General features: G+C 35.0%; 1 protein-coding gene across 1 annotated transcript; it reads right to left on the bottom strand.

Moving 5' to 3' along the window:
- Positions 1 to 210: 210 nt before the first annotated feature.
- Positions 211 to 10,896, bottom strand: LOC141459406 (dynein axonemal heavy chain 10-like). Its single transcript, XM_074138470.1, has 10 exons — positions 10,789 to 10,896; positions 8,202 to 8,363; positions 7,423 to 7,666; positions 6,149 to 6,306; positions 5,559 to 5,746; positions 4,737 to 4,926; positions 4,372 to 4,605; positions 2,931 to 3,163; positions 1,595 to 1,691; positions 211 to 372 (listed from the first exon to the last, which is right to left on the bottom strand). Exons 1-10 carry the CDS (start codon positions 10,894 to 10,896, stop codon positions 211 to 213), a joined length of 1,776 nt encoding a protein of 591 aa, XP_073994571.1.
- Positions 10,897 to 11,143: the final 247 nt, after the last annotated feature.

Here is an 11,143-nt window from a genome sequence, read left to right as displayed (position 1 = left end):
AATGAGTAGAAAACGGGAGTTGTTTATGTTTTCGCCAGCAATACCAGCGGCAATTGCTTGGGATTGTCGACCACACTTGAAGTTATAGATTTATATTTTCAACGTTTATTTCCAGAGTTAATAAAACAATAACGTTTTAATTGCAAGCATTTAAACGCACATACATTTGTTACATCCTGGTATATGCCATAACATGTAAAGCAATTAAAATTACTTTTCAAACAGCAGCATCTCAGTTATGTCTCTTAATTGGCAAAAAAATAGGTAATACATAACAAGCTTATCCCGTATCTCATAGTTAATATCAGAACACAGCGTAGTTCTCAATGAGTCCATCTGCAGCTTCAGGGAATCGCTTAATCTTGATAATTCCTGCAAAAGGAAAGCTTCCAATGTTAAAAGTGGTAATTTTAAGTACTTTGGATAAATGACAAAGAAAGAGCTGTAAGAAGATTTGGAAAAGGATTCTCTCAGTGTTCACACGCAAGCGCACATAAAGACAGAACGTGCAATATACATTTTTATCCTCAAGTTACATGAAACATGTGTTTCCATGAAATCCTCATTTCCTCAATTGGTCACAATCCCTAGACTTTCCCCTTAATTAAGACAAAGAAATCGTTAAAAAAAATCACTATTATTATCAATTCAAATCTTAGCAATACATTTAATTCTCAGTAATACTAATGCAGTTTTTTAATGCTGCACAGTTTTTGAATCGGCATTTTAAGAGTAAAGCACTCTTTTCTGAAATCTTCCCCAAAAAGGAATTTACGTAGTAAAATGTCGCAGATCTACCTGTACTTATTGAGTAAAAAGTTAAAATAAAAATAAAAAACATTCAGTTCCTTAGAGGGATAAACAGTAGGCAATGGCGAAGTTGCGACTTGAGGGCACTGAACTGAGAAAGTGCGCCATACCAATGAGGAGCTCTTGTGGGCCACATCCGAACTGCAACAGCTATAACTTGTGGAACGGAGGGGCGATTGAGTGTAAAGTTAAAGGTGATCATTTACATAAACGAAGAGATAAGAACCAAACTAAAACAGAACGTTGAACATGCTGAGTCACTTTGTAAATGACCAACAAGACGATTGCCATGAACAACTCCCTTAGGTAAACATTAAATTACGGGGACAGTTGGGTTCCCGAATAGAGGTTTGAATTTGAAGTTGTTCGCACCACCTTGCTAGCAGCTCTTCTCCGCCTATACAGTAGGCATAAACAGTTCTTTTATACACTAAAAGAAGGAGACAGCTCAACCCAAGCGTTGTTCGTAAAGTTGTTCGATTTGGGCAGAAAGTTTATTTTCGGTTCCTCTTGTTGTTACCTAAACCAAATATCAAATAAGAACTTTCTGCGAATCTAATTTTTTGAATTATTTTGATTAAATATAAAAGAATACTTGGTAAGAACCACTGTTTCCTACTTATGGGATCCCTTCGCACCCCAAAAAATCAATGACAGATGCGCGGGTGTTACCTTCTATATTCCACAAACTCTAAAAAAAAGGTCTACTCTGAGCAAGCGATCCAATCATTTCAAACCCTGTTCGGTCTTTTTTAGTTTTTATTATCCTATTTTTTGAACTTACCATCTGTTGGCTGAATGCGTTTTCAACATCCACAGCGAACCATACCGCATATGCCAATATACCAGGAGTACCCAGGTTATTATGCATCCAACTTACGCTGAAATTGAAAATAAAATATAACCATTAGTCACTTCATACAACTAGTTTTTACACGATTTTTACATCTAGGATGTAAAAAACAGCCCATGCGTTTTTCACATGAAAATACAGGCATATGCGAAGACATCATCTTCTTCAATAAAACCCATCCGTGAGTTAAAGATTTAATAGCGTTCCAGATTCTTGAGTGAAAACCTTCAAACTTTCTGTTTTTCAATCCCACCCCCTTTTTTACTTGATGTTTTATTTTATTTTTTATTTTAACCAAAAGAAAGCCATGGAGTAGTAGAAGTGGATATCAGAAGATGCCAGGTCTGAGCTGTAAGCTGGATGAGCGAGAAGCATCTTTCAATACTGATAGTACATGATGTCAGCAGCCTTACGTCTACTTTTTGAAGGTCGACTCTTTTTAATTAACTAAAAAAGTCATTTTTCTTTCCTAATGCCTTATTCCTTCACTCGAAGAAACCACTTTTTTATCAAACCTTTCTCTTCAGGAGACGTAAAGAGATGGTTGACCTATTCAAATCCGTTGTTACAATTTTAAGCATTGTCAAAATGAACTCACTTTTTTCTTAAGTGACACATATTTCGATGAAACAAAAACACTTGGTTTTCTGAAAAGTATTTTTCAGATTAAGTCGACGTACGACTTTTGCATGGATGTATGTTTATTTGGAAATGAAGGCTAGCTATCCTCTCCCACATTTGTCCCTTTACTTTTTACAGTGGTGTTACGGAAGGATACTAGAGACTAGCTTTAAGGGTCAGATTTCTAGTCTGGGATGAAGGTTGGGCCATGGTGGAAGGCCTCTTGGAAGGCTATCTCCGACCCTCTCACACAAAGCTCCTGGAGTTTTTGGACTGGAGAGTAACTTAAGGACAGCATACTACACACAAGTTCAAGCTATTCTATGTTCAGGGTAAAATGCCACATCTTCACATGGTCTGGACCCAAACCATGTTGAGTGCCCATACCGACTTATTAGTGTCCCCCCCCCCCAATAAGTGGGACAATTTTCTCCATTCCTCTTTATAGAGCGTAACAAGAAGAGAGTATGGTTCTGGTGTCAGGAATCGCTTCTTTAACTGTCATCATCTAAGAATATTGTTCGTCCTGGTTACGTTTCATCCTCATATCAAAATCTCTAAATTTTCAAACCGACTTGAAGACTGAAGGGAGAGAAAAGGCACCGATTTGTACTATACTTTAGTAAATAGAATGAAGCGAACTTACTTTCCGACTGGTGCTTCGTTATATGTCAGGTCATAAACACATTCTTTAATATAAATTCTCATATCCGATTTCATCTGTATGTTCACAGTTGAAAGCCAATCTTCCACTGGGCCACTGCAGTCTATAAAACTACTAAACCTGAAGAATTCATTCTCAGAAGATATCATTCCATCGATTACTATGTACCCCTCGCTGTCCTCCGTAATGTTGAACCTGAATATATTCGAAAACATCTGCAAGAATATATATATAATTATATCGGTTGGTTAAAATTAAAATAGATATAACTATTGACCTACAGGACGAATCAAATCAGGAAAGTAGTCAACCGAAAACATAGCCTGCTGTGATTTATGTAAAGCTTTTTGTGCCAGCACTTTAATCCTTCGCTGATACCATTCCTTGGATTAGAACTTCATCATGGTGAAGTTATTAAATTTTCTCATTCAGTTTCCTCATTTAAATTTCCAAGTAAGTGTGCTACGGACTTCCGTGTCTGACACGAAACTAATTGTAAACAGACGGAGGTGTGTCACTGACTGTTCGAATGCTCCAGATTAAAGTGAAACCTTATCAACTTCACCATTTGACAAACAAAAAACAGATCTTCTGGTGCTGAAATGGCTGAACCTTAATAAGTGAAAGGCAAATTTCACTACCATATGCTCTGAAAATGGATCAAAATCAGAAAACGAAAGACAGAAAACAAGCATATTCTTGTTGAATGATATCACAGCATTTCCATTTTATTTTTTCAGCAGTGATATAAAATTATGATTATAACTTGAGACTCATTCATGAATTTCTAATATAGCTCAGAATACTACTAAGTTTTAGAAGTTAGTAATATATATTCTAACCTCTAAAGATTGATGTAATATCGCTTTCGTAAAGTCATACAACATGAATGTGTGTTACAGTGGGGTAGCTCTATCTAAACTCTACCAAATTATTTATTTAGAGGGCCATTATGGAATATTTGTGGAGGGGTGAGGGGACATCCCTGACTTCCGGTGCCCTGTGGCTGCCCTAAAGAGTCTAGGACCTGGTAACTGGGTTACGGGGGACAAACTCTTCTCCTAGAATCCGCCAAGTTTTTTTTTAATTTAGGCAGTCTTTTTCAAGATGTACAGGCTCAGAATGAAAGGGCATGTTGGTACCAATGACACGGTGTTGCTCTCTCACGAGCGGTACCCTTGCTCATCCAAAATCTTTCCTTAAAAACCTGGATAAGTAGTTTTGTCACCTAGATGTGCTATAGTGGTCACGCTAACAACAGTGGTAGCCACTATAGTCTATTCGATCTCAGTGCAGATCAAAAAAAAAAAAAAGAATTGTGGTAGGTTTTAATGTCCACGTTAAGACTTTCATAGAACGTCAATTATAAAAACTTGTTTTTTTTCTGCATCCAAACTATAACTGATTTAAATGTTCTCCTTACTTTAGAGATGTAAGGCGCAATGGAGCTCGGATGCTCGGCGATGAGTATCTCCAGCAGTTCCTCGTTGCTGATGAAGTAAAATCTAGGATAGATGTCCCTTTTCTCTTCTAGGAACTGGTGAACTATTTCCAAACCCTCTTCTAACTTCTTATTAATCTGCTTCATTAGCACACCTTTGCGGATTTTTTGACATTGTTGGATTACATGTGGCGCTTGGTATATTTCTGACATTACCTGCAGAATAAAATACAGCGAAAATTATATACTATTATTAATTATATATTATGATATAGTTATTGAGTTACTTATAATAATAATGAAGGTATTATCTATCTCTATTAAACACCCGCTAAAGTGAATCTTACCTGATGGTAGCCATCATCGATGTCATTAAATAGGTCCAGTATTGAATTTTCTTGGTATTTTCCTCTGTAGAATACCTTTTCGAATAATAGCCAGGACTTCTGTATCTGTTCCACTTTGTTGATGACTTCCATACAGATTGACAGAACATCTTGCCACCCTCGCATAGCTGCATGGTGCTCCACAGCGTACCTAAACAAGCAACCGGAAATGACATTTAACTCCACACTAACCCTTTGACTACTTTACTCTCAATTTCGATCTGTAAATCCTCTTCCGAACAAATGTCACTATTTGTAGAAACTCATTTCAAATTTTAAAAGAGAAGTTGACACTTTCCATTCTTCTGGCAAGCAAATCTGATGTAAATTTATGCATCACTTATTGCACTCTCCTTTTATACCTTTCCTACAGTAAGATGAGAGAAGGATAGGATCACCGCAGGCTGAGAAAACACAAACATTACTTGGACAACGAATAGCGGGGTAGGTTTTGTTAGGTACAGAAAGAAACGGAAAGTTTGTATGGCTCAGAATTCTTTTATTTTTAAGAAAGCCTTCGCGATTCGCCAAAAAGCTCCTCTCTAGACTTCTTAACCAAACTGTCAGAGATAGATCGAATGTTCTAACATTGTGGCGTAGTATCTAATCTGATCTAAACTCAAGTCCAATTTCCATTGCATTCCTGACATTATGTTTGAGAATGGAAACAAGTGACGCTTCAATGCTTCTAATTCTAAGAACTTGAACTCGAGATCTCTGCGACACAAGTACAGTGCCTATGCTTAGTTATTCCCTGTTACAAAGTTAGACAATTTCACTTACTTATAATTTCGTTTAGCTTGGAAGGACGTCAAATAATCATCCAGGGCTGTTCTAATCTCTTCGAAATTTGTTATAATTTTGCCTCTTTTTAACTTCGAAATTTGTTCTGAAAATTCATCGGTGTATTCCAGTGGCCTTATGATATCCACAAAATGGTCTTCCAATTTAAAAATCACACCTGACCAATACTGGAAAGAAAACCAAATTATGATTGCAAACACACACAAGACTTTTTTTTACCTCAATCCTTGTAATTGCAAATGCCAATTTTTTTCCGGATTTCTGTAAACAATTGAAGCAACTTATATAATTCCCACTAATTGGCGAAGTGGTGAAGAATGTAGTATTCAGAAAAATCAGAAAACATTTTGAAATGTCCACTTAAAGAAACATTTTTGGAATCATTCTCTTTAAACACAGAACTTAGAAACTTATTTTATTCTTGCTACATTTAACTTTAGAGGAATGACTTCATAGAACTCTCAGATTGTGAAACTTCTAAGATATCTTAATTTGTAATGTCTCACCTAGCCCCAGTGAGGAACTGTTAACAGAAAAAAAAAGTTAACAGAAAATTAAAGGTAACTTACTTCAGCAGCATCGATAAGGGAATTCTGCAAATTATATTCCAAATGTGCTTCTTCCACAATATTTTCCACTTCAGCTGTGAAACGGTACAACCTCATGTGGAACAGTTCGTTCAAAGTTATTGCTTCTACTTCTTGAGTGTCTGATTTGAGAAGCAAATCTGGAAATAAAGTAATGAGGTTCAATATTTATTTTCAAATTGCGTTACAAGAGAACTGCTAAACGTTAGTGCTACCGGCCAAAACCTCCAACTGATCATGTTATCATCAGTCTCAAGTACACCTGATTGACCAGCGAAAACGCGTGCATTTTCCTCGTCGCTAATTGGAAGAGCGAAATGTGGCACAGTCTTAGATGATATTATCTAATATGTAACGTTTCAGCAGGCTAATGGAAATAAAATGAAGAAGACAAATGCAAAATAAAGACAGAACGTTTAATGAGGAGCAGCTCAATAAGCCAAATTTACGAGCTGTTATAATCATTAAATTTCGCTACGGTAATATGTTTTAAAAGGTAAGAGATACCTACAAAACTTCTTTCTAACGAGATTCTCCCAAAATCTCAAGTTTGTTCTGTTAACCAATGCATCCTTTGAATGTATTTCAGAATAAAATGTAAATTTAATTTCGAAAGATTTAGAATAAAACCTTTGTATTGAATTACTAATGATTTAAAGAAAATTTTAACTGTCCTTGAGGTAAGCTGAAGCTTAAAATTTGAAGGTTTTCGAAACCCATCAAATTTCAAACATTAATATCTCATTTCCTACAAATCTGATTTCAATGCAATCTGTACCTGATTGTAGCGAAAACGTAGCTCTATAATCGGCAAAAAGCCGCAATGTTTTAGTGATAACAGGAAATGAGATATTGAAGCGTAAAATTTGAAGGTTTTCAAACCTTAACATAATATCTCATTTTTATCCCTAGACAAACATAATACAAGCTAAAAGAAAAACGGCACTGTATATTTGTCATTTGACGGTTGTGCTTCTGTGTGAAAAATACTAAAAAATAAAAATTGTGCGAGGCATCCCTGGAGGCCTCAGGTGCTTCGTAAGACCTGAAATGAATTGGCTAGAGAATGACGAGGATGATCGCCGAAAAATTGATGTAAAAGATGGAGAAAAAAAACGAGATAAGGATGATTGGCAGAAAATCGTCAGGAAGGGCAAAAATAAGGAAGCAGTTTCTAGCTGCAAATAAGCGGAACAATAAAAAGATCTGAATATCTCTTAATCTTAATACTAAAAAATATATCCAAAAGATCATACCTGCTATATTAAATATTCTCTTCCAATGTCTGGCTGTCAGCCAAGGCTCATTTCTGCGATTCAAGATTTGCTTAAGTAAAATATTGTAATTTTGTAGAAATTCTTTATTCTTCTGAAACACTTTGTGTTGTTGTAAGGTTTCCGGCAGTTCGTTCATAGCATCTTCGATTCTTACTAATTCACTTTCAGCTTCCGCCACATTTACCTTCCTCCAGCGGCGGTCGCCAAAATCTCTTTCGTAATTCTACGGCGGAAAAAAATCTGATGTTAACACTAAATTAAGTTCTCCCTAGTGCTTGCTTCAGAATTAGAAAGAGCATCTCGAAATTTGCAGTAAAAATTTGTTTTTCTAAATCTAACACTCGCCAACGGAACTCAACAAGACGAAATCAGAGAAAAAAATATTTTAAAAGTATACCACCCCTGGTTAGGCTCGTAGTTAAAATCTGAAACGTGGATGATTACAGTTTATTGAACTAGTAGGCAGGGATTTTGATAAAAAATTGGGGTGTAATTTTTGTCTTGCGCAGAATAGCTGGAGTATTGAGGCTAATCAAGAATTGGATAATTTGATTGAGCATAAAGAAACAGTGGTATTTCTGGAAGAGTTTTTAATTGTTGCTGTTTCCCAAGTAGGCACTTTAACTTTTAACATAAATCATGAGGATTCTGAGATTCAATTCAATTTTCGAACTAAGCTATTCACTTGTTTCGTTAGGAAACCACAAAACATTTTTAGTTTCTGATAGCAGTCCTACATGATGAAATGGTGTACTTACATCTATTAGAACATTAATCTCGTGCAATTGTGGTAAACTGAGGCATTCTTCATAGGCGGCCATCAAGGAGCTGTAGTCTTTTTCAGGAATTTGAAAGGCAGCTTCAGCATACGTAATCGCGCGCCTGGATGCTTGAATTTCAGTGAATTGTTCTATGAATATCTGGAAAAAAATTATCTCTTTGAAATAATAAAATGTTGCCTAACAACCATTTAATAATAAATATAAAATATTTAAATTTATTGAGAATTGAATTTCTAATGTTTAATGTAACATAAATGATTATTTTATTAAAAGTTTAAGTTTTATTTGACGGAATCGCAGTAAAAAAAAATAGGATTTAAGAAAAATGGAATAAAACAAAAGTATTTTTTGTAAAATTAATAGATATTATTGTAATAAGATATCTGCTAGTTATGATTAGCGTTGTAGATAAAATTTGACTCAAGCAGTAAACAAGCTCTGGTCACAGGTGAGTTGAAAAGTTGTTCGTTCCTCTCTAATTGCGGCTTGTCAGATTTATTTGGTTAATTCCACTACCACATCTTCATTTCTTACCTTCTTTGGAAGGTGAAATCCCGACGAATTACCTTCAGGGATTTGGGAAGAGTGAAGAAAAACCATGAGAGATAGTATGCGCCTTTGCCAGAGCTCCAAGCTTAATGAACCATTCTTTGTTTTTGTTTTAGAGCTTATATTGACTCAAATTATGGATTGGAAAGCGAGTAAAATATTGGAAATTCAGTGATCCAAATTTCTGATTAATTTCGAAAGAAGAGCTTAAAGAACTGTTAAGTGTTGAGGTTATAATTTAGAAGTTTATAATTTTTTTTTACTTTAATTTTTTTTACATTTACAATAATTATTTACTTTTACATTCCTTTTGTAATTAAAATTAAAAAGAGACCTCAATCAAATTGAGTTTTTGTTTGGTTATCAATATTAAACTTTTCTCATGGCATTTTAAAAACTAACGAGTAAGTCAGAAATGAAATTTATAACTTATTTTGGTTTTGTGCTATAATGTGATAACACTAAATAGCAGAATTGTTGAATTCTTCCAGGTAGAAAACAACTTTTGACTACGATGTCTTGGATTCAAAACGCGCCTGTTTTCATTAAATCTAATATTGGTACCCTCAGAGAAGATTTCCCATCGGCGTATCATGCTCTTGACCTGACATGCAATTTAGTAATGATACAATAGCAGTGATCTAAAGACTCTCTTCCCCTATTTAGCTAATTTAACCATAATTTATCGTCAGTTAGGCCCCAGTTGGAAAAAGTAGGCTTATTACTTTACTTCAATTATAGACTGATTACGACAAACGAGTTAGTGAAGCTATATCTTACTATTTATTAATCATTTAATTTATTTAGTCTTGACAAATTCGAGGCTACTCAAGCTGACAGCACCTGTGTCCTGTATGACGTCCATCCGTAATACCTGGTCTTGCAATTCAGCTTACAGAGAGCGCTAGCTTATACACTTCCCCTCTTAGTACGTCGCTCCAGTCGATTCGAGGGAATTCGTAATAATTTGTGCCAACCCAAACATCACTAAAACTTACTTAATTCTGTACCAAACGAAAAGCAATTTCTTTAGCAATGCCATCATATTTTCGAATTATTTGTATGCCAAAAAGAACCAGACCCTCTATTTAACCATCTTTAAACTGCTTTTCAACATAACTATTTCTTTGTTATAAGGATTTAGTGAGAGGTTTTCAATTTTCTACGATTTTTTAAAAGGAACTACGGCCGTTTTCACCACATTAAAATATAGAGCGTTGAGGCTACAATATTTAGGGTTTCTTGACCACCCCTCTAATATGAAGCTAAGGAAACAATATCATCCGTATTAATATTACTTAGTTTGATCGGATATTCACGCCTCTAGAGCATAAAAAGCAAAAGGAAAAAAGTTATAAATATTGAAATTTAAGCTTCATCAGCCCAAATTTTAAAATGTGATATCTGGCCAGAACTCATTGCAATTTTACTCAATTATAGCCAATGTTTAACTTTAAATTGCTTACTGAATTCGTAATCAAGTAGTGTTTGCTAATTGGTATTTATAATTATTTGTTCATTTGAAAAAGTTTGTTCTTTCTTTCTAAACTGTTATTTAATACGAAGATATTTTTCTCTCAGATTAGATAGAACTGTGCATTTAATAAAAATATTAAAATAAAAAAATAAACGAAATAAGGGATATGGACGTTGTTCGTTGCATAAAGTGCAAGAACTTCCTGGTGAAAATGTATAGCAACTTCCGCCCTCACATGTTTATAGTGTGACAATATACGAGTAAGTTGGCTGATCAGTCTAATTTATATAATATAAATGTGATAGGTCTGCTAATAGTATATTTATCGTGTATAGATACATTAAATTACATCATTGGAGCTACGATGAAGTCGCTAAGAACTGAAAAATATTTAGTAAAATTAGCTCCTCCAACTTACTCGATTTTCTAAGTCTGATTTTTGGTCACGAATTGTATCACGCAGTGACTGACTTAATCTCTTTACGTTCAATTAAAACGTTCCTTCAAGTCTTCCCTAAGAAACAAATTGATACTTACTGGTTGCAATGCAATAGCTTCGTCCAAGTCCTCCTTTATACTTCCCGGACCTTCTCGATAATACCTTTGCTCACAGTCTTTACACACTTGTTCAAACTTAACGATCATATCCACGAGCTTTGTCTTCAGCACATCTTCAGCGCTGGTTATGAAGCTACGTGCAAAAAATAATCTGATGTTGACACACAACTTTCTCTGAATACAAATTAATAAAATTCTAAATTTTCATAAAACAAAGCATAAAAGTACACCTTATAAAAAAGAGTGCTAGTCGAGATTTGTGTCTGGCTTCACACTTGATCAGGTAACGAGCAATGCCAGCAGTGCTTTTTTATATTTGAATAAAAGTGATAGG

Source organism: Rhodnius prolixus, unplaced genomic scaffold, assembly GCF_049639745.1.
Source record: "Rhodnius prolixus isolate KJV_2025 unplaced genomic scaffold, Rpr scaffold_11, whole genome shotgun sequence".
NCBI classification, from domain to species: domain Eukaryota; kingdom Metazoa; phylum Arthropoda; class Insecta; order Hemiptera; family Reduviidae; genus Rhodnius; species Rhodnius prolixus.
Note: the sequence above shows the minus strand (reverse complement) of the source record. Positions and strands in the feature narration are given on the sequence as shown.

What these genes read in the sequence shown, in the direction of transcription:
- LOC141459406 (XM_074138470.1), bottom strand. Translation starts at nt 10,896, where the DNA reads ATGATCGTTAAGTTTGAACAAGTGTGTAAAGACTGTGAGCAAAGGTAT. An exon ending in AAGCTATTGCATTGCAACCA is followed by an intron (nt 8,364 to 10,788) that starts GTAAGTATCAAT and finishes ATTTTTTTCCAG; the next exon opens with ATATTCATAGAACAATTCAC. An exon ending in GAGAATATTTAATATAGCAG is followed by an intron (nt 6,307 to 7,422) that starts GTATGATCTTTT and finishes CTTTATTTCCAG; the next exon opens with ATTTGCTTCTCAAATCAGAC.